General features: G+C 42.8%; 2 protein-coding genes across 2 annotated transcripts in view; one reads left to right on the top strand and one right to left on the bottom strand.

Moving 5' to 3' along the window:
- CAPN5 (calpain 5) overlaps positions 1-19,773 on the bottom strand; it is a 77,092-nt gene extending 57,319 nt beyond the window's left edge. The window contains exons 1-2 of the mRNA XM_070942996.1: positions 19,731-19,773; positions 2,787-2,963 (exon numbers count right to left, since the gene is read on the bottom strand). Coding sequence (XP_070799097.1) covers positions 2,787-2,948 — 162 coding nt within the window. The 5' untranslated portion in view covers positions 2,949-2,963; positions 19,731-19,773. The remainder of the gene's footprint in view (positions 1-2,786; positions 2,964-19,730) is intronic.
- WNT11 (Wnt family member 11) overlaps positions 1-24,050 on the top strand; it is a 530,657-nt gene that overhangs the window by 53,709 nt on the left and 452,898 nt on the right. The window lies entirely within an intron of this gene.

Genomic DNA, 24,050 nt, shown 5'->3' with positions numbered 1-24,050 from the left:
GTGTTTTATTTCGTGCCTGTTCACCGCCCTGAGTCCTTCGGGAGTAGGGCGGTATACAAATTTAATAAAATGAAAATGAAAAATGAAAATATTTGGTTAGGATCTAAGATTTAAGTAACGGGTTTTTGGGACAATGGCATAGTTAAGTTGATAGAATTTAGAGAAATAACAGAGTAAAATATTAAGTTGGAAGTTAAGAATTGTTAGTGATTTGTACTAATTTGTGACCGGATCAATGCTTCATTTTGGAAAAGAGATGTTTTACGTTTGTGTTTTAAAAAAATAAAAACTTTTTTCCAAAAAAAAAAAAAAAGGAATATAAAAACACTAAAAACGTGATAATAGCAGGAACAATAAACAAACAGGAGAAAACCTTTCTCAGTTCCAATGATGCATTAAACTCCTTAAATTAAAACTGACATCAAATGGGGGACTTTCTCTTCCCCCACGTTCTCCAACAAAAAACAGACAAGGACTGTTTTGTTCTCTCTCTCTCTGAAATTCAAATGATTTTTGTCTGGAGGGTGCAGCTGAGATAAATGACATTTCTCTTTGCAGATGGACAATTGCATCATTTTTTGGAAACAGAAATGCTGTCTAATTCAAAGGCTGGGAGAATCCCAAAAAGATCAGAACAGTAGGATCCATGGTAAGAGGAGATCTAGTTCTCCCATGAAGCTTGAAAAATAACCTGCATCTGGGAATGGTCTTCTATTACAGGGAATCTTCGACTTACGATGACTCGTTTAGTGACCGTTCAAAGCTACAACAGCATGGAAGTGACTTACAAACGTTCTTCCCATTTACGACTGTTGCAGCTTCCCCATGGTCCTATGTGATCAAAATTCGGATGCTTGGCAACTGACTCATATTTATGACGGTGGCCAGTGTCCTGGGGTCACGTGATCAAATGGGGGAAGCCAGATTCACTTTAGCAACCAGGTTACTTGCTTATCAACGGCAGTGATTCATTTAACGAACGTGGCCAGGAAGGTCGTAAAATGGGACGAAACACACTTAACTGATGGCACACTTTTGTGACCTTCCAACAAGCAAAGTCACTTAATCATTTGTGTTATTCACTTTTAACAACTGCAGTGACTCCCTTAACAATTTTGGCAAGGAAGTTTGCAAAACGGGGCAAAATTCACTTAACTTGCTTAGCAACAGAAATTTTGGCCTCTACTGTGGTCGTTAAGTTGAGGATTACCTGAATAGCTATGCAGAAAATTTCAGTAGTTCTTGACTTACAACCACTCGTTTAGTGACCGTTCAAAGTTACTATGAGACTGAAAATGTTACTGACAACTGGTCCTGGCGCTTACAATTGATGTACCATCCCCAGGGTCACGGGATCAAAATTTGGGTCGCTTGGCAACTGGCATGGTTTTTACAATGGGTGTAGTGTCCTGGGATCAGGTGATCACTATTGGCGACCTTCCAAACAGATCATGAACAAACTAAGAAGGAAACCAAAAGACCAGAACATGTCCTCTCTAGCAGCCAACACCCAGAGAAGCAGGGATTAACACCAGACAAACAATCAAGCAGAAAACCACCAAGAAGAAAACCACACCCCTGCCAACACTGGCAGGACAAGTTGCTAGGTATAAACAGGGAGCAAACCACACATTCACCAGCATTGATGCTGTTACCTAGCTGGGTCATGAAACAACTGCAGGAAAACAACCAAGCTCAGAGAGACCACGGTGTTGTGGCTCCGTTGCCTGAGCCTGGGCTATCGACAGATGCAGACTCTGAGAGTGAGGGAGAGGAGTTGGCAAGGCCTCCCTCTCCAGGACCCTCCTCTCTGGCAATGCCTCCGGAGGACACTGAAGGCCAAAAGATAGGCCTAGAGCCAAGTACGTCCCCGCAGCCACAGGTGGACAGCGATGAAGGAGATAAGTGCTGGCTGGACCCTCGGCAGAGGCACAGGGAGAGATGTGCACAGCAGAGGGGAAGGCGTGCCAGAGATTAGCTGAGTCACTGGACCTCACCCCACAGGGTATAAATGTGGATGTGGTGGCTGGTTCAGTTTGTGACGAGCAAAAACTAGAAATAATCCATGATCTCTGCGTTCCTGGACTTCTGCCTGCCTTGTCGGACTGCATTTGGATTAATCCTTGTATTGTTGAAACTCTGCCTGTTTTATCGGACTGCATTTGGACTAATCCTTGTATTGCAGAAACTTTGCCTGCTTTATTGGAATGCTTGCAGTCTAATCTTTGTTTTGTGTGAGTAAAGTCTGAATTGGCAGCTAGCCACTGGGTTGCTGCCAGCTTTATCTTCAAAGATTTTGTCGTGTGGCTTATTAATTCCGGGCCATCTGTGGGGATGCGTGTGTGGGACGGGCACAGAACACACGGACCCCATAGTCTTCTTCCTCCTCTCTATAAACCCTTCTCCCTTCTATCACTGATGGGTGTTACCTGGTCAGGTAATGAAGCTCAGAGAGCACCACAGAGTCCACTGTTCACTTCCTCCTCTCCGCAAACCCCTCTCCCTCCTAACACTGATGATGTTACCTAGTTGGGTCATGAAACATCTGCAAGAGAACACCAAGGACCCCACAGTTCAACCCTGAGCTACAAATATTCTCTTCTATTGATTATGATCAAGCCCCTTTGATTAGGTAATCAGAAATAAGAAGAGAGAGAGAGAGAAAGAAGATAAGTTTAAATGTCTCAGTGGTACTATCCCATCAAGCATGGTAGAACTTTCAAATTCATCTCTGAATACGGAGAACCCCAATAAATTTCAGGACCTGTCTTCCCACTTGGCCTTACTTTGGGTCGCTTCCATTGGATCCCTTGAATCCGAGACTTGTAGAAGAGCGAGTCATCGTTGGCTGGAAAGAGCGGATCTTCAAACAAGATTTTCTTCCTCTGACAGTCCTTCTTCAAAGTTGAGTAGCGCTGGTTTTCATATGGCTTCACTGATGAGAACATTCTTCCCGGTCACCCCTAGAAGGACAGAAGGCAAAACCTCAACAAGAAGACTCACAGGCAACAGACAAAAAACCCTGATCCAACCTTGGACGCTGCACTCCAAGCATGTCCAGAAGGTTGGAGAAGATTCCAGCCAACCATGACGAATTAAGACGATTAATTAAGATGATTAAGTTAAGACGATTTTGGACACCAAACAAGAGTTATAATTTCTTGATAGTGAGAACAATTTATCAATAGAACTTCTAGGACCTCTAGAAGTTATGGGTGCCCCAACACTGGAGGTTTTTAAAGAGATTGGACAGCCATTTATCTGTGTTAGAAATTCTGTATTTGGCCTACAGAACAAACACTGCACTGTCAACATGTGCTTTTCTGCTTAACTGCGAGAAGGAAAGCATATGTGAACTGTGCACTGTTCGTGCAGAATTTCTAACAGCTTATGGGCCCAGTCATAGCCGGCTACAGCAAATAAGTGCATGATACAGAAAGAGAACGAAGACTGCAACAGAATAAAAGATAATGGCCAGTAACACAGCTACAACAAAGCTTTCATTTGCAAAACTAACAGTCTGAAATGGCTTCAGTAGGGGGTTGGACTAGAAGACCTTCAAGGTTCCTTCCAACTCTGTTATTCATGTAAAATTTGTATTGCTAGGCAAGCCAGAAGTTAATGGATCTGGCCACGATGCCCACAAATGCTGGGATAACAACTGGAGGAACCAGCTTGGAGAAGATTGATTTAAAACAGGAAGATTTTTGGCTGCCAGAGTTGGCCTCTGGTCAGCGATGACTTCAAATGATGATCTCCACTGAGCAAACATCTTGGAGGATAGAATTATCAGAACAGCTCCATCAGTGGTGGGTTGCGCTCAGTTCGGACTGGTTCTATAGAACCGGTAGTAAAACTGGCGGGAGGCTCCGCCCACCAACCCCGACGTCATCAGCAAGTTTCTGCGCATGCACAGAAGTGTGAGCGCGAGAGCGAACCAGTAGTAAAGGTAAGTATAACCCACCCCTGAGCTCCATATAACCAATTTTGTTGTGTACATGATGTACAGTGACAATAAGGGCTTTGAACTTTATATGCTGGCAAAATAAAATCATTAATTCTTATTTCCAAGGACCAATGCCAGCTTCTTAACCACCAATTCCTCCCTCCTGTTAAACCGCAAATAGTTTCCTCATTCTTTCATTCATGTATGCTTTGATATTCTCACAGCAGCTAAGCAAACTAAGCTAGAGCCAACACCTGTAGCACACAAACCAACTAAAGCCTTCCCAAACATGAGCCAGGACTGTGCAGCAGCTGCCAAAAAAGCCAACACAGTTCTGGGCTGCATAAACAGAGGGATAGAATCAAGATCACGTGAAGTATTAATACCACTTTATAATGCCTTGGTAAGGCTACACTTGGAATCCTGCATCCAATTTTGGTCGCCACGATGTAAAAAAGAGTGCAGAGAAGAACAACAAAGATGATTAGGGAACTGGAGGAGAAAACATACAAAGAACGGTTGCAGGAACTGGGCATGTCTAGTTTAATGAAAAGAAGGACTTGGGGTGACATGATAGCAGTCTTCCAATATCTCAGGGGCTGCCCCAAAGAAGAGGGAGTCAAGCTATTCTCCAAAGCCCCTGAAGACAGGACAAGAAACAACGGGTGGAAACTCATCAAGGAGAGAAGCAACTTAGAACTAAGGAGAAATTTCCTGACAGTTAGAATAATTAATCAGTGGAACGACTTGCCTGCAGAAGCTGTAAATATTCCAACACTGGAAATTTTTAAGAAGATGTTGGATAAGCATTTGTCTGAAGAAGTGTAGGGTTTCCTGCCTAAACAGAGGGTTGGACTAGAAGACCTCCAAGGTCCCTTCCAACTATTCTATTCTATTCTATTCTATTCTATTCTATTCTATTCTATTCTATTCTATTCTATTCTATTCTATTCTATTCTATTCTATTCTATTCTATTCTACCTCTGCATGATTAATTTTGTTCTATGCGTGCAGCCATGGTGCTCTTTTCCAGTAACCTAATTTAGGAGAAAGGAACAAAACAATATTAGAAGACTTAAGAGCTGCTTTTCTAAAAGTTGGAATCAGTAACATTTCCTGATTCAACAAAGGGCATTAGTGATTCCTAATCGCTTCTTCCCCATCCTGGATGAAATCCAGCAATCTCAATTGTTGGCCGACAGAATGTCCCTTTCAAGGAAGAAAAAAACCCATTTCTTGCTTGGACCTCCTTCGTAGCGGAATCACAAGAAGACAAAACCACAAAGGAAAAAGAAGATGGAACAGATAAGTTTTAACAGATACATGCTATGTCTAATAATCTAATGAAAAGGACTAGGGGTGACATGATAGCAGTCTTCCAATATTTGAGGGGCTGCCACATAGAAGAGGGAGTCGAGCTATTCTCCAAAGCACCTGAAGGCAGGACAAGAAGCAATGGGTGGAAACTAATCAAGGAGAGAAGCAACCTAGAACTAAGGAGAAATTTCCAGACAGTGAGAACAATTAACCAGTGGAACTACTTGCCACCAGAAGTTGTGAGTGCTCCAATACTGGAGGCTCTTAAAAAGAGACTGGATAGCCATTTCTCTGAAATGATGTAGGGTTTCTTTTATGAGAAGGGGTTAGACTACAGGACCTCCAAGGTCCCTTCCCACTCTTGATATATGTTCTTTACAGAAAGCACAGAACATTTATTTGATTGACTGCCATTGGGTGGCAAAGATTTGCCCACCTATATGGATAATTTGAAAAGAGTCCTGGGCAAATTCAGGGAATTTGCAGATTGCCGTCGTTTTTTAGGATTGAATCAGCTCTTTCCCGATTTAATTCTCTTCCTTTTCCCTTGATTTAATTAATTAGGCTGCTTGGATCTAAGCCAAAGGTTTCCTGATAGATTACTTTTTCCCAGCAGGAAATGGCTTCACAAGGACACGTAAAACTTTCTCCACCCCTCAGTGAGATCATTAACAACTGGCAGTGATTGGTTTAACATCTGTGGCAAAAAAAGAATTGTAAAACTGGGCACAACTCACTTAACAACTGTCTTGCTTAGCAACAGAAATTTTGGGCTGAATTATGGTTTGCTAAGCGACCGGTTGTTAAGTCGAGAACTACCTGTACTGTTTATTCAGTTAATGACCAGCAAAAAATTTTTTTTAAATTGCAACAAAAAAAGTAATGGAACAGAGGAAATAAAACAAGATGTAACAAAAATAAAGTAACAAAATGTAACATGTGTTACTATAATGTTATTAACGGAAAAAACGGAATTGGAAGGCAGGGTTAATTCCCTGTGCCCGCGTAAATCTAAAATATTACATTATGAAGTAAAAATACATATTACAAGGTAGCTAGCCTGTATTAAGCGCGAAGAGATGAACAGAACAGAAGCAATTATTCCTGGGCTTTATTTTCAATGCAGCAACAAAGAATTTTGTCTCCTGCGCAAGCGATAAAAGGATTTGCAATCTTCTAGAAGACCGTTCACACCTAGACATGGTCTGCGCTGCCAGGAAATTTACATATTGGGGGCAAAATAGAAGCAGACCCCATATCCCTGTAAAATTGGACAACCTAAATAATACATGCAAAATGTATGTTAATCTCCTTGTCAGCAGCTGCGCAGACACCTTCAGCTAAATGGATTTTTTTGGGACTCTCATTATCTACTTTGCAGCAATGCAGATGGTTAAAAAAAAAGTGGCTGCAAGCCCTTGCAAAAATTGCTAGGTAATTATAATTGAGGCATTATTCATTGTTAATTGCCTGCGTTAACTTTTAAAAGTAACATTAATTAAAACGTTGCAAGGGTGAGTTAAGTTTGCCCTGGCACCATCCATTTCTAAGTGGTCAATGGTCCACCTTTCTAACTCTCGGTGGGTTTCAAATCCAATTTTTTTTACTACCGGTTCTTTGGGCGTGGCTTGGTGGGCAAGGTGTGGCTTGGTGGGCGTGGCAGGGGAAGGATACTGCAAAATCCCCATTCCCTCCCCACTCCTGGGGGAAGGATATTGCAAAATCTCCATTCCCACCCCATTCTGGGGCCAGCCAGAGATGGTATTTGCCGGTTCTCCGAACTGCTCAAAATTTTCGCTACTGGTTCTCCAGAACCTGTCAGAACCTGCTGGATTTCACCCTTGCTCTCTAACCCCCCACTCCAAAAATGTGCACCTTGCAACAATGAACAATAGACGTGGTGGACCATTTCTTCACTCTATTGCTTCCTAGAGCAGAGTTAAGACGTGTGGTTAAGATGTGCGGACTTCAACTCCCACAATACCCCAGCCAGCCATCAGATTGGTCATGTGACCAGTCTGTCTTACAACTATTAAAACGTACATGCAGTCCTTGGATTTACGACCACAATTGAGCCCAACATTACTGTTGCTAAGCAAAATGTTTGTTAAATTAATTTTGCCCCATTTTACGACCTTTCTTGCCATGGTTGTTAAGCGAATCACTGCACTTGTTAAGTTAGTAATATGGTTGTTAAGTGAATCTGGCTTCCCCACTGACTTTCCTTGTCCGAAGGTCGCAAAAGGGGTTTACGTGACCCCAGGACACTGCAACCGTCATAAATATGAGCCAGTTGCAAAGCGGCCAAATTTTGATCACATGACCATGGGGATGCTGCAATGGACGTAAGTGTGAAAAATGGTCATCTTTTTTTTCCCCAGCGTCGTTAACTTTGAATGGTCACTAAATGAACTGTTGTTAAGTTGAAGACTTCCTGTACACCGTAGTGGGCAGGTTCCATTGTGGTTATATTATATGCCCAGGACGCTCTGTAGAGAGGTAGTTCTTAACTTACGACCATTTCCTTAGCGATTGTTCGAAGTTACAGCAGCACCGAAAAAAGGGACTTACGACTTATCCTCACACTTACAACCATTACAAGCACATGATCATAATTTGGGCGTCTGGAAACTGACATGAATATACAGTGGTTGCAGAGCTACGCGAGGCCATTTGCAACCTTCTGTTCTGATCTCGCTCCCTAAACACGACAAACCCCTCTGAAGCGAACTCAATTATTCCTTTATTAGGAGCGCCAGCACCCCTGGCAAAAAGTTTCTCTCTCATCGCAGGCTAACAAGTCCATCCGGCAGGGAGATGAATAGTTGTCTGCCACATTTACTCGTCTCCGGCCCCTGCCTTTGATCCCCAGAGTTAGGATGAGGCTTTGCTAGCAGCGGTGGCCTTCCATACCAAGGACCAGCCCATAGATTTCCATTGCTCTCCTCTCCTCTGCCTTCTGCACATCCATGTATCGGGCACAGGACCCAGCTGTTCCTCCTCTTCCTCATCAGCCACCTCCAGACCTGGGGGCTGTTGACTCTCTATCGGAGGACTGACGGACGGCCTAGGCTCCGCTTTTTGTCTCTCTCTCTGTGACTGCTCCATTCCCTCTTCCTCCTCGGAGCTCTCAGGTTGCCCTGATGCTGATCCTGACTCCCATGTCCACTCTGCTTCCTCCTCTGATTTGGCTGCTGGGGAGGCCGGCGGCCGACAAGCCACAGTCACCTTCCCAGCTGACTTCCAACAAGCAGAATCATTGGCAAAAATCAGATTCACTTAACAACCTGATGACTGATTTAACAAGTGAACTATTTGCTTAACTGTGGCAAAAAGAGGTTGTAAAATCTGGCCTTTCGTTCACTTAACAACCGCACTGCTCAGCCATGGAAATTCTGTTCCCAACTCTGGTTGTAAAATGAGGACTATCTGCAACCCAGCTCTCCTTCTGCAGTACCTACATTTGCATTGTTGATTTTTGCGATGATGGTTAGCATCTTTTCCCTGCACCACACCCAGAGTCTCTTTGGAACAGGGTGGACATTAAACACTGTAAAATAAATGCAATAAGCACTAAAAAAATAAAATAGTTTTGTCTGCAAATCCCTCTCGCTCTACCGGTTTCTGAAACGGTGGGGCTCTTTTGCTTCTTTCTAATCCAACAGTTTCATCAAAATACTTTGCTGAAATAATGTTGCTCCAGCAGCAGAAGAAAAAATCTCCCGAGTCACGATGATAAGAGAGAAATCTGAACTTTGCAATGTATTGATTTACATCTTATAACGTAATAAAACACTGACTTGGTCGGAAAAAACTGTAGAGAGAAGATAATTCTCCTGTATCTCACACTATGGAATACGGGTAGTCTTTGACCTGCAACCACAATTTCCATCGCTAAGCAAGATGGTCGTTAAGTGAGTTGTGCCTGATTTTAGGACCTTTTGGCCAGTGTTGTTGTTAAGCAAATCATTTGCAGTTCTTAAATGAATCACAAAGTCGTTAAGTGAATCCGGCTTCCCCTTACTAAGGCTTTGCCTGTCGGAAAGTCGCAAAAGGGGATCACTCAACACTTGCAACGGTCATAAATCCGTGTCGAATTTTGATCTTGTGATTGTGGGGATGCCGCGACAGTCCCAAGTGTGAAAAAACGGTCATAAGTGTGACAGTCCCAAGTGTGAAAAAGGGTCATAAGTCACTTTTAACAATGCCATTGTCACTTTGAACGGTTGCTAAATGAACGGTTGTAAGTCGAGGACTACAGGTGTCCTCGACGTACGACCACAATCGAGCCCAACATTTCTGTTGTGAAGCAAGACACTCATTATGTGAGTTTTGTTCCATTTTATGACCTTTCTTGCCACAGTTGTTAAGTGAATCGCTGGTCAGGTGGTCGCAAAAAAGGGATCGCATGACCTTGGGACACAGCAATGCAACGGCCATAAATATGAGTCACTTGTCAAGCGTCTGAATCTGGATCATGTGATCACGAGGATGTTACACGTTAACTGTGTGTAACTACATGTACATTTCACATGTAACTGTGAAAAATGGTCATGTCCCTTTTTTTTCAGCGCCACTGTCACTTTGAACTGTCACTAAATGGAACAGTTGTAAATTGAGGACTACATGTGTAAAATGTAAACACATGTCAATAAAGGCGAGGCACACGGATGTGTCTCCTTCTCCCTAAAAAAGGATGAGGTTCCTCCCCGATACTTTGCAAAGCTTTGCAAATAATAAAACAATGAATCAAACAATTCTAGAGAAACTCTTTTGGCAGAAAAAAAACCGCACACACACAAAGGTGTGTCAGGGCAGATCCGGGTAAACGAAAAGCCTCCACTGAACAAACTGTCATCGGTTTTCAACCACAAGGAAACAATAGCTGGGCTAAAAAAGCTTCTAGTCCTCATGATCTCCAGATTTTTAAAAACGCTCCTGAGGAAAAAGCAGCAAGGCAGCGGTTTGACTCTGGGGTCAATTTGCACATCATACAAGGCCAAAAGATGGTTTGCTTGGTTTCAATATTAATGGATGAATCAGGTTAACTGGGGTTTGAATAACTGTTAAAGATATTTAATTTAATAGTTGGAAGAATAAAGTGTATAATGGGCCAGAACACATAAGTTGTAGTTGATTGATGGGACAGGGCCGGCTCCTGCCTGAGGCAATCTACGTTCTGATTGGTTGAAGGGTCTAAAGGGGGAGGTTCCCTTTTTTCCCGCCTTTTTCTTCCGTGTGCTCTGTATGCTGTTCTGTGATTTACCTCACAATGTAGTGATGTGCCTGATTATCTTGTTCGATGCAAAATATAAATGTAAAAATACATTTATTTATATAAAAACACAAGTTTGTGTCATTCGCTGCACAAATCCCTGACAGTAACCACGGGGAGCTGAGCAAACCAGAAAGAATACACAATATCAAGAGTTTGGAAGGGACCTTGGAGGTCCTCTAGTCTGACCCCTTGCTCAAGCAGGAGACTCTATAGCACCATCCCCGTCAAATGATGGAGGATCCACAACTTCTGAAGGCAACTCGTTCCACTGATTTAATTGTTCTCATTGTCAGGAAATTTTTAGCAAAACACATCAGACTGGTCCCATTTTAGCTGCTGCATTCACACAACACCCTTAACCTGGTTACTGAATTAAGCCACCTTCTGTGTGTGAATCCGACCAAGGTATAAGCCTTGATACCTAAACCAGAATGGCTGCGTTCAACTCCAATTCAAGCCAACATATCTTAGCCTAATGTGTGAACATAAATCATTATCAATCAACTCAGCCAAAAGAAATTTTAAGGAGGAAACGCTGCACGCAAGCTCAAAAATAAAATTATCTTGGTTGAAAAGAAGGATTGTGCTTTCAGGCTGATTCCATTTATTAAAAGCAGCCTCTCAAAATATCTAGCCAGGCCTGTTATGTCACGGGTCATAACATCACCATGCAATGAAGTTAGTCCTTGACTTATGACAATACAGCCCAACATTCCTGTTGCTAAGTGAGACATTCATGAAGTGTCCCGTTTTACAGCATTTCTTGCCACAGTCGTTAAGTTACCACCACAATTGAGCCTAACATTCCTGTTGTTAAGTGAGAATTGGCTAAGTGAGTTTTGCCCCATTTTATGACGTTTCTTGCCACAGCTGTTAAGTGAATCCCTGCAGTTGTTAAGCGAGTCGCATGCTTGTTAAGTGAATCCGGCTTCCCCATTTGACTCTGCTTGTCCGAAGGTCGCAAAAGGGGATCAAGTGACCCCAGGGACACTGCAACCGTCATAAATACGAGTCAGCTGCCAAGCGTCTGAATTTTGACCATAGCTGTTAAGTGAACCACTGCAGTTGCTAAGTGAGCTGCATGGGTTGTTAAGTGAATCTGGCTTCCATATTGACTTGGTTTGTCAAAAGGTCGCAAAAGGGGATCACATATCCCCAGGACACTGCAACCATCATAAATACGAGTCAGTTGCCAAGCATCTGAATTTTGATCATGTGACTACGGGGATGCTGCAATGGATTTAAGTGTCAGTAATAAGCCACTTTTTTCAGTGCTGTTGTAACTTTGGACGGTCACTAAATAAATGGTTGAAAGTTGAGGACGACCTGTACATGATGTCAACTGCCCTGTCCTTATAGCTTTAAAAACTGGACATTTTTAAAAACAGATTGGATAACCATTAGTCTGAAATGGTTTCCTGCCTAAGCAGGGGGTTGGACTAGAGGACCTCCAAGGTCCCTTTCCAACTCTGTTTTTCTATTATATTCTTTTGCAAATGAGATTTTTCAAACCAAGAGGAATTATAGGGCAGTTCGTTCACACATTGCATTCAGCTCTCCTGGGGTTGACTTTGTTTTAGTTCCAAAGTCTAAGCAGGCTTTCTGCTTGTGGCTTGCGAAGCGTAACTTATGCAATGGAATCCAGGGAATCCAGTCAACTGTGGCTTATTCAACAAAGCATTGTTATAGAAACCTGGCATATTTGAATCCAGTCCAAGTGCAGACCACATGTGACCTTGTAAAGGTTGCCCAGACGTCAAGCTCATTGCCTTGCTCACGTTTCGTCAGTATCTGCACCAGGGTTGCTCAACCTGGGCAGCTTTAAAATGGGTGGACTTCAACTCCCAGAATCCCCCAGCCCACTTCAGCACCCAGAATCCCCCAGCCAACTTCAACTCCCAGAATCCCCCAGCCCACTTCAGCACCCAGAATCCCCCAGACCACTTCAGCACTCAGAATCCCCCAGCCAACTTCAGCACCCAAAATCCCCCAGCCAACTTCAACTCCCAGAATCCCCCAGCCCACTTCAGCACCCAGAATCCCCCAGACCACTTCAGCACTCAGAATCCCCCAGCCAACTTCAGCACCCAGAATCCCCCAGCCCACTTCAGCACCCAGAATCCCCCAGACCACTTCAGCACTCAGACTCCCCCAGCCAACTTCAGCACCCAGAATCCCCCAGCCCACTTCAACGTCCAGAATCCCTCTGCTGACTTCAACTCCCAGAATCCCCCAGCCCACTTCAACTCCCAGAATCCCCCAGCCCACTTCAGCACTCAGAATCCCCCAGCCAACTTCAGCACCCAGAATCCCCCAGACCACTTCAGCACTCAGACTCCCCCAGCCAACTTCAGCACCCAGAATCCCCCAGCCCACTTCAACGCCCAGAATCCCTCTGCTGACTTCAACTCCCAGAATCCCCCAGCCCACTTCAACTCCCAGAATCCCCCAGCCCACTTCAACACCCAGAATCCGCCAGCCAACTCAATTCTGGGAGTTGAAGTGCATCCATCTTAAAACTGCCAAGTGTCAGGGTTCTGATGGATGCCCTAATTAAATCCGACAGATGCCTTAAATTAAATTAAAGGTTGAAAAAATCCTCACGCAGATATACCTGGGACGCGATACATCTCCTATGGGAAATGGAATTTAATTATGGGTAGTCCTCGACTTACAACCACAACAATGGAGCCCAAAATTGATGTTGCTAAGTGAAACATTTGTAAAGTAACTTTTGCCCCGTTTTGCGAACTTTCTTGTCACAGTTGTTCAGGGAATCACTGCAGTTGTTAAATTAATCTGGAATTAAGGAGAAACTTCTTAACAGTGAGAACAATTAACCAGCGGAACAGCTTGCCACCAGAAGTTGTGGGTGCTCAATCACTGGAGGTTTTTAAGAAAAGATTGGAAAAGACTGGTATAGGGTCTCCTGCTTGAACAGAGGGTTGGACTAGTAGACCTCCAAGGTCCCTTCCAGCTCTATTTTGAATGATTGATAGTAACACGGCTGTTAAGTGAATCCACCTTCCCTATTGACTTTTCTTGTCAGAAGGTCGCAGAAGGGAATCACATGACCCTGGGACACTGCGACCGTCATAAATATAGTTGCCAAGCATCCAAATTTTAATCACATGACCGTTGTAAATTGAGAGCTACCTAGATTAATCCAATTAGTCCTTTCCCTGTAGAGGTAGTCCTACAACCATTCATTTAGTGACTGTTCCAAGTTACAACAGCACTGAAAAACTTCTGTTTTTCATACTTAACGCCCACTGCATCATCTCCATGGTTACATGATCAAAATCCAGATACTTGGCATCTGACTCGTATTTATGACAGTCGCATCCCGGAGTCACACGATCCCCATTTGAGACCTTCTGACGAGCAAAAAATAAAAAACGGAGAAGCTAGATTCACTTAACAACCATGTTACTAACTTAACAACGGCAGTGGTTCGCTTAACAACTGTGGCAAGAAAGGTCATAAAATGGAGCAACACCCAGTTAGCCACTGAAATTTTGAGCTCAGGTGGTTGTAATTCAAGATTGTAGCCAGCGGTGGGTTTCACATTTCATTGCTATCGGCCTTCCGCGCATGCACTTTGCTCGCACGCACGTCTTCCGCGTATGCGCCCGGCCTCAAAACCGTGCCTAAATAGGACGGCATAGAGCCGGGGAGGGTGAGCGGGGGCCCACCTGCAATCTCCGCTACCGGTTTGCCCGAACCGGTACGAACAGCCTGAATACAGCAGAATCAGGCGAACTTTTTATCAGGTCCGCCTGATTCGGCAGTTGCGTCCCTTTCTGGATCGGGACTCGTTACGTACGGTCACTCATGCCCTCGTCACCTCGTGCCTGGACTACTGTAATGCTCTCTACATGGGGCTCCCCTTGAGGAGCACCCGGAGGCTCCAGCTGGTCCAGAATGCAGCCGTGCAGGTGGTTATGGGAGCGACGTGGCGCTCCCATGTGACCCCCCTCCTGCGCAAGCTGCACTGGCTCCCGGTGGTCTTCCCCATGCGCTTCAAGGTTTTGGTCACCACCTTTAGAGCGCTCCATGGCTCAGGACCCGGATACTTACGAGACTGCTTTCTGCCACCAGTAGCCTCTCACCAACCAGTACGCTCCCATAGAGAGGGGCTCCTCAGGGTGCCGTTGGCCAAACAGTGTCGACTGGCGGCCCCCAGGGGGAGAGCCTTCTCTGTGGGGGCACCTGCCATCTGGAATGAGCTCCCCCGGAGATATGGAGGATCCCAGATTTACGCACTTTCCGCCGCGCCCTCAAAACATTTTTATTCCAGCAGGCTGGTCTGGCTTGACTCTCCCTTTTAATTTGTTTTTAAGTTTTATACAAATTGGGTGTTTTTAAATTCGTTTTTTGGGCCAAAATTATTTAATGTACTTTTAAATAGTTTTTAACTTTTGTATGATGTATTTTTATCTCGTGGCTGTTCACCGCCCTGAGTCCTTCGGGAGTAGGGCGGTATATAAATAAAACAAAATAAAATAAAATAAAATAAAATAAAATAAAATAAAATAAAATAAATAAAATAAAATAAAATAAAATAAAATAAAATAATAAAATAAAATAAATAAAATAAAATAAAATAAAATAAAATAAAATAAAATAAAATAAAATAAAATAAAATAAAATAAAACAAAACAAAACAAAACAAAATAAAATAAAATAAAATAAAATAAATAAATACCACTGAATACAATCTACCACCGATTGTAGCTCAATTTCTCTCAGTTGCAAGCTAATGTCCTGAGCAGGATTTACAAACAAGGATTAGGAACTACTAGGTTGAATGTGATGCGATAAGCTGGAACAATAAATTTCCCTGCTGTTCCATTACTAAAGCCATAAATATTTATCGAACGCCACAGCCATAAATACAGGACTGACCTGTGAAGTCATTTGTATGACAATTGGATGTACCCAGGGGAAAGCAAAAAGCTCACCCAGTCTAACAGAAGTCAAGTTTTCAGCAAAACCAAGGACTACAGATAGTCCTCCACTTACAGCAGTTCATTTAGTTCTGGGGTCTGCAACCTTAAAGAGCCACTCAAAGAGCCATTTGGACCCATTTCCCACAGAAAAGAAAACACCGGGAGCCACAAAACCTTTCCCGTGCCTGACTATTTCTTCAGCGGCCACAAAACTAGCATATGTAGTTGAATTAAATGTTCTGTTTTCTTCTGAAACTTTTCTTTTCTTGGATTTATCCATGGTTGGCCTACCGGTGGTTGGAAAGCTCAATAAATCGCGTGCCGGCAGGTGTTGCACATTGGCGGTTGTGATGCATATTTTGAGTCACAGGGAGCCGCAGCAGAGGGGTTGAAAGAGCCACATGCGGCTCCAGAGCCCCAGGTTGCTGACTCCTGATTTAGTTCAAAGTTACAACAGGACTGAAAAAAAGTTATTTATGATCGTTTTTCGCAGTTACCAGCTTTGTATCATCCCTATGATTGTGTGATCAAAATCCCCATGATTGTGCAATCAAAACGCTTGGCAACTGATTCATACTTATGACCGTGGCTTGTGTCCTAAGATCACGTGATCCCCTTTTGCGACCTTGTAACCAGCAAAGCCAATGAGGAAGCCAGACTCACTTAACAACCAGGTTACTGACTTATCAACTGCTGTGATTCACTTACCGATGCTGACAAGAAAGGTCGTAAAATGGGGCAAAACTCACTGAACAATTTTTTTTTTTTTAATTTGATTTATATGCCGGCCTTCTCCGGAGACTCAGGGCGGCTTACAATGCATTAAGCAATAGCCTTCATTCTTTTGTATATTTATACAAAGTCATCTTATTGCCCCCACAATCTGGGTCCTCAATTTACCTACCTTAGAAAGGATGGAAGGCTGAGTCAACCTTGAGCCTTGGCGAGATTCGAACCTGCAGTAATTTCAGGCAGCTGTTCTTAATAACAGGGTGCTTTAAACCACTGTACTACCAAGGCCCTTATGTCTCACTTAACAACAGAAATGTTGGGCTCCACTGTGGTCATAAGTCGAAGACTACCTGTATGTCACATCACATCCTACATGTACCATCAACAAACTATCACCGAGTTTGATGTACCAAGAGAAGTATGTTTAGCTGATTTATATTAAAAAATAATAATGAAAAATTAAGTTTTAGCCCCCATACTGTGCACAGGTAGTCCTTGACTTATAATTATTTGCTTAGTGACAATTCAAAGTTACAACGGCACTGAAAAAAACGGGTTTATCATCAGTCCTCGCACTTATGACCATTCTTCATCCTCACAGCCACGTGATCAAAATTTGGGCGCTTGGAAACCAACATATATTCACAACGGTTGCAACATCCTGGGGTCCTGTAATCACAATTTGTGAACTTCCCAGCCGGCTTCTGACAAGCAAAATCAATGGGGAAAATTAAGATTCGGTTAACGTCTGGATGATTCACTTACTGAAACAAAGTCAATGGGAGAAGTGGACTCTCTTAACAGGCACATAAATCACTTAAGTGCAGTGATTCGCTTAACAACCATGGCAAAACGGTTGTAAAGTCAGGCACAACTCACTTAACAACCACCCTGTTTAGCATCAAAACTTCTGGTCCCAACTCAAGGATTTCCTGTAGCGAACTCAGGCTGAGGCAGCACTTTTTCAACCCCGATTTATTCAAAATTGTGTCCCTATTTATTCATGCCACCAGCCGTCTGCCTCCAAGACACATTCAACAATGCAAAAACCGATGTTTTATGCAGAAGAGATTGCATGCCTGCGAAACACAGAATCTTCAGGCCGAATGGGTTCCGAGAGGCCATTTAATCCACCCTCCTGCTCAACAGGAATCAAACTTGAATGGCTGCCCATCAAATTCCCTGTCCAGCTTCTGCACGGAGACATCTATTAAAAAATTGGACAGTCCACCACACCCTTTGGCCAGTATTTTTTTTTTTGAAGAAAAGAACATTGTTGGAATCTGCCAACAGAAATAAAATAAAATTTATTTATTTATATTTCATATTGATATTAGCTTTTGATCTTCCTTTCTCTCTCACCTGCTTCAGATACCTGGAGTGGTTGATCCTATTTTTTTTTTCATCACCACTCTTTTGGCAAAGCTCTTTCAAATTTCTCCCAGAAACTCAAGAGTGGGAAGGACCTCAAAAGGTCATCAAGTCCAGCCCCTTGCATACAGGATTCCCTAACAGCATCCCTGACAGTTGAATAGCCAACCTTTGTGTAAAAAGCTCCCATTCCTTTGATTGACAAGTCTTTTACAAGGGCTTTCTTAATTATCATCAGTGATAATTAACACTTATCTACATCAGTGTTTCTCAACTTTGGCCATTTTGAAGATGAGCGGACTTCAACTCCCAGAATTCCCCTGGGAGCAAAGCTGGCTAGGGAATTCTGGGAATTGAAGTCCACCCATCTTCAAGTGGCCAAGGCTGAAAACATAGAATAATAAAATCGGAAGGGACTTTGGAGGTTTTCTATAGTCCAACTTCCCCTGCTCAAAGAGACTTTTATTTACATCCTTGATATTTTATCTCATGAGTTCTAGGAACTTGGCAAGATTTTAGGGAAGGGGCAGAGAAACGAAACAACGAAGCAATGGCCTTTGTCGAAGAGGAACTATGTTACAAAAACAGTTGAATTGGGAAGTTAGGGACTCCACTCCCTGTTTTAACATCAAAACACAACTCCACAATTGATTCCACACAACGCACCAAGCCCCATTGTGACTTTCCAGCTATGGGCTTAGAGACAGTGTGAGGGCTAAAGCTGGTTACCACGGGTTCATAAACCACAGTTTATCATTGGTGCAAGGAGCTGATCGATCAGAAAGGTGGGCAGCTCGGTGGTTCGAATCCCTAGTGCAGGTCTCCTGCGCAAGTGGGGGGTTCGACTAGATGACCTCCAAGGTCCCTTCCAACTCTGTTACTGTTAATCAGTCCAGCCCAAGCCAGACCTAAGCTTAAGGAAGGGGTCTTTTTTTCTAAAAAAACAAATATTTATTTATTTATTTATTTATTTGTTCGATTTATTTATTTATTTGTTTGATTTATTTATTTATTTGTTCGATTTATATGCCACCCTTCTCCGGAGACTCAGGGCGGCTTACAATGCGTTAAGCAATAGCCTTCATACTTTTTGTATATACCTGCTTAGTAGGGCTTTCGCCCGTCCCCCCCCAAGCGGTGTTCTTTTTTAATACAAAGTCAGCTTATTGCCCCCACAATCCGGGTCCTCATTTTACCGACCTCGAAAGGATGGAAGGCTGAGTCAACCTTGAGCCTGGTGAGATTTGAACTCGCAGTAATTGCAGGCAGCTGGCAGCTAAGTGCTACTTTAACAGCACTTAAGTCCACTGCGCCCCCAAGCTCCAATCCAGTGACTTCTTGGCTTTTCCTTACTTTTTCATTCAAGTTTCTAGTCCCTGGGGCAAAGGGGTGTGTGGAAAAGAGGTGTTTGGCCAGAAGAAACTTCTTGGAATTAGGCGGCTTCAGGAGGAGGAGGAGGCTAGTTCCAACAGGTTCCTTGTTCCTCCTGGCCAAACAGCACCCCATTCCCACCTCCTTTGCCCCAGGGACTAGAAACTTGAATGAAAAAAAAGTAAGGGGCAAAGAGAAGAGCGGAAGCTAAAAAAAAAAGGGGGGGGGTACATATTCCTTTAAACTAAAGGCAGAAGCCAAGGTCTCCCTCCCCCCCCCAAATCTTTCTTTAGCCTCGGGTCGCTTACACCTGCAAGCTGCGATCTCTCCACCCTCTTTTTGCCCCGGAAGCCCCGAGGTGGCTTCTTTGCAAGCCAGGATTGCCCCTGATTTTGCAAGCCACCATTGCACAATTGCATCAACCCCAGCCCGGAGCAAAGACCCTTCAAAAGAAGCAACGAAAAGACCCCATTGTTGCAAGATGAAAGACCCCCCCCAAGAAAAACAAGCAAGGGAGGAGAAGGAGGAGGAGGAAAGCGGGGGGGGGGATCGAGTAGATCTCCGGGGATCCCTGCACACACACACACACACACACCGCGATCGGTCTGCGAGCTTTTAAACCCGCGTCTCCTGCACCTGGGAACGGCGGAGGGGAGCTCTGGCTTTGCAAGACGGCGCCCGCGGTCGCCGCAAGCCTCCCACCCATCCACGGCCGACGCTGATCCGGCGATCCTTGCCTCCCCCCCCCCCCCCCCAGCCTCACCTCGCTCGCCAGCAGCCGCTCTCCGGCTCCGAGCCACCTTACAGTTCCCACCGCCAGCTGTGAATTTTTAAAGGGGAGGGGCTTGGCTCAGAGGGAGGGGCGACAGCCCGCGCTTGCGCGTCTCTTTCCACTGGGGGTGGGTGGGTGGGAGGGAAGGAATTAATTAGAATAGGATAGGATAGGATAGGATAGGATAGGATAGGATAGGAATAGGAATAGAATCCTGAACCCAAAACAGATTACAGAATAAAATAGATTACAAGAATAGAAATAGAAATAGAAATAGAAATAGAATAGGATAGGATAGGATAGGATAGGATAGGATAGGATAGGATAGGATAGGATAGGATAGGATAGGAATAGGAATAGGAATAGGAATAGGAATAGGAATAGAATCCTGAACCCAAAACAGATTACAGAATAAAATAGATTACTAGAATAGAAATAGAAATAGAAATAGGATAGGATAGGATAGGATAGGATAGGATAGGATAGGATAGGATAGGATAGGATAGGATAGGATAGGATAAGAATAGGAATAAGAATAGGAATAGGAATAGGAATAGGAATAGAATAGAATAGAATAGAATAGAATAGAATAGAATAGAATAGAATAGAATAGAGTAGAGTAGAATAGAATAGAATAGAATAGAATACTGAACCCAGAACAGATTACAAAATAGATTACAAGAAAAATAGAAATAGAAATAGAAATAGAAATAGAAATAGAAATAGAAATAGAATGGGATGGGATAGGATAGGATAGGATAGGATAGGAATAGGAATAGGAATAGGAATAGGAATAGGAATAGGAATAGGAATAGGAATAGGAATAGGAATAGGAATAGGAATAGAATACTTTATTGGCCAAGTGTGATTGGACACACAAGGAATTTGTCTTTGGTGCATACGCTCTCAGTGTACTTAAAAAGAAAAGATACATTTGTCAAGAATCATAAGGGACAACACTTAATGATAGTCACAGGGTACAAAGAAGCAATCGAATCATACCAGGAAACAATCAATATAAATCATAAGGATACAAGCAACAAAATTACAGTCATAGAGTCATAAGTGGAAGGAGATGGGTGGTGGGAACGATGAGAAGATTAATAGTAGTGCAGACTTAGTAAATAGTTAGCTAGTGTTGAGGGAAGTATTTGTTTAGCAGAGTGATGGCATTTGGGAAAAACTGTTCTTGTGTCTAGTTGTAGAAGAGAAGAGAAGAGAAGAGAAGAGAAGAGAAGAGAAGAGAAGAGAAGAGAAGAATATAGAATATAGAAGAGAATATAGAAGAGAAGAGAATATAGAATAGAATTAGAATAGAACAGTAGAGAAGATAGAAGATAAAAGAGAAGATAATATAGAATAGAATATAGAATAGAATAGAATAGAATAGAATAGAATAGAATAGAATAGAATAGAATAGAATAGAATAGAATAGAATAATAATTAGAATAGATTGGGTGCTTTGCAACTCTCTTTGCAAATACACGATTGCACATCATGAATTTGCAAAGAGAGTTGTGGTGCACAAATAAAGAGTTCATGAACAGGGAATCCCCATAACTTGTGTAGGGGTTAGAAATGAAGTTAACCTTAGGCCTAATAGCACTTTTAGTTTCCTGATCTAAAGTGATGCTATTGAAGAAAAGCGTTTTAAGTATTCAAATATTCATTGCACAAGAGGTGGTGTAGAGATATCGCTGTGAGAAATCAAGGCGGAATCCTATTTACATGACTTGCATGATTTGCCAAGCAGTTTCAGGTTAATGTTATGTTGGATTTGCCTTCCTCTGATCTGTGGCACACCGGGAAGTAAAGTTTATCGTGGTTTGAACTGCCATTACTTATCTCTTGGTTGCACTGTGGACGGAGAGAAACAGTAATTTTATGAAAAATTACAAAGAATAAGATGGACATTCGTACAAAAGAAACGTAAGGGGAAGAATAAAAAGGAAAAAAAAAGTGGAAAATAGAAAAGAAGAAAAAAAAAAGAATATGCTAAAGAAACAGAAAAATAGATCAAGAAATGATTGTTCCCTTCATCACAAGCATAAATAATTTTAATAATTGATCACATACTCTTAAAATATCCTAGACAACTTTCCCGGATTGGTAAATATACAGTACAATAAAAATTCATAGTACAGGTAGCACTTGATTTACAAACACAATTAGGGCCAAAGCATCCGTGGCTAAGCAAGATGGTTGTTAAATGAATCACTGCAGTTACCGTAAGTGAATGGTGTGGTCGTTAAATTGAATCTGGCTTCCTCATTGACTTGGCTTCTCAGAAGATCGCCAGAGGGGATCCTGGGAAGTTGCAACCGTCATAAATATGAATCAGTTGCCAAAGGCACAGATTTTGATCATGAGACTTTGGGGATGCTACAACAGTCGTACGAACTAGTTGCAAGTTGCTTTTTTCAGCGCCGTCGTAACTTTGAATGGTCTCTGAACGAATGGTTGTAACTCAAGGATTATATAGTTGATAAACAAGGGGATGGATAGAAGTTGGTTTCCTAGAATACTCCTAACCTTAACCGTCACTCAAGGGATACAATCAAGATCAAGGGAGGTACTAATACCACTCTATAAAGCCTTAGTAAGATCACAGCTAGAATTCTGCATCCAGTTTTGGTCACTACACTAGTTGTTAAAAGAAAGGGAAAGAAAGAAAAAGAAAGAAAGAAAGAAAAAGAAAAAAGAAAAGAAAAGAGAAAAGAAAAGAAAGAAAAAGAAAAGAAAAGAAAAGAAAAGAAAAGAAAAGAAAAGAAAAGAAAAGAAAAGAAAAGAAAAGAAAAGAAAAGATGCAAGGCACCATATAAAGAGTTATGAAGGATCTCCTACTGCCCCCTCCTGGCCACTAGAAATTCTGATCAGGGTGAAGAATTGCAGCCTTGAGCTTCTACAACTTTTAAGATTCAATCTGCCAAACACCCTCTAGAAAAAAAAAAAAAACTCTTTATTATAAGAAGTTTCCGGAAGGTCACCAGAGTCACTTCTTGGGAACGGCCATTTCCAAAGTTCAGATCAATGACACCAAAAACAACCCTGACCTCCAAGCTGCTTTTCCCAGCATGATTGAAACGGTTGGGTGCCAATTCCGGTGGGGAGATGGTAATCTTGGCACCTGATGGTAATCTGGTGCCAAGCCATAAAAGAGTGGGTGGGTTAAATTAAAACCAGGCAAAATTCATTTGCCTTCCAAAGCTGGCGTGAAGCCAATACAGGGGCTGCAAAATACGACAATGTAGCCCCAAATTTCTGTTGGGTAGTGAGACAGTTGTTAAGTGATTTTTGCAGGGGTGAAATGCTCCCGGTTCGGACTGGATTGCCCGATCCGGTAGCGATGGAGACGGGTGGTTTGGAGAACCGGTAGCAAAAATCCCTGGCCCCCCACTCATGCCCAACTGAGCCGCACAATGACCAGAGGCTTTTTTTTTTTACTTTTAAAAGCATTTTTTCTTTTCTACAACCTCTTCGGCCGAAAAAATGCTTTTAAAAGTAAAAAAAAAAAGCCTCTGATGATCGCACGGCTCAGCTAGGATTGTCAGAGGCTTTTAAAAGCATTTTTTCTACAACCTCTTCAGAGGTTGTAGAAAAATTGCTTTTAAAAGCCTCTGACGATCCCAGCTGAGTTGCTTGATCGGCAGAGGCTTTTAAAAGAAAAAAAGACTCTGCCGATCAGGCAACTGAGCTGGGATCGTCAGAGACTTTTGAAAGCATTTTTTCTACAACCTCTTCGCCGAAGAGGTTGTAGAAAAAATGGTTTTAAAAGTAAAAAAAAATAAAATTGGCCACGCCCACCCAGCCACATTACCCCCCCCCCACCAAGCCACGCCCACAGAACCAGTAGTAACAAATTTTAGATTTCACCACTGGATTTTTGTCCCATTTTACAACATTTCTTGCCACAAGTGAATCTCTGCAGTCGTTAAGTTAGGAACACGGTTGTTAAATGAATCTGGCTTCCCCATTGATTTTGCTTGTCAGAAGGTCGCAAAAGGGGATCACATGACCCTTGGGACACTGCGACCGTCATAAATATGAATCAGAACGGAACAGAATACCAGAGTTGGAGGGGACCTTAGAGGTCTTCTAGTCCAACCCCCTGCTCAGGCAGGAAACCCATTACCATTCCAAGACAAATAGCTGTCCAATTTCTTTTTAAAAACCTCCAGTGATAGGAGCGCCCACAACTTCTGGTGGCAAGTTGTTCCACTGGTTAATTGTCCTCACTGTTAGGAAGTTACTCCTTAATTCCAGGTTACTTCTCTCCTTGATTAGTTTCCACCCGTTGCTTCTTGTCCTGCC

The sequence above is a fragment of the Pituophis catenifer genome, unplaced genomic scaffold, assembly GCF_029215685.1.
Source record: "Pituophis catenifer annectens isolate HBS135680 unplaced genomic scaffold, rPitCat1.0.hap2 SCAF_4, whole genome shotgun sequence".
In the NCBI taxonomy this organism is placed as follows: domain Eukaryota; kingdom Metazoa; phylum Chordata; class Lepidosauria; order Squamata; family Colubridae; genus Pituophis; species Pituophis catenifer.
Note: the sequence above shows the minus strand (reverse complement) of the source record. Positions and strands in the feature narration are given on the sequence as shown.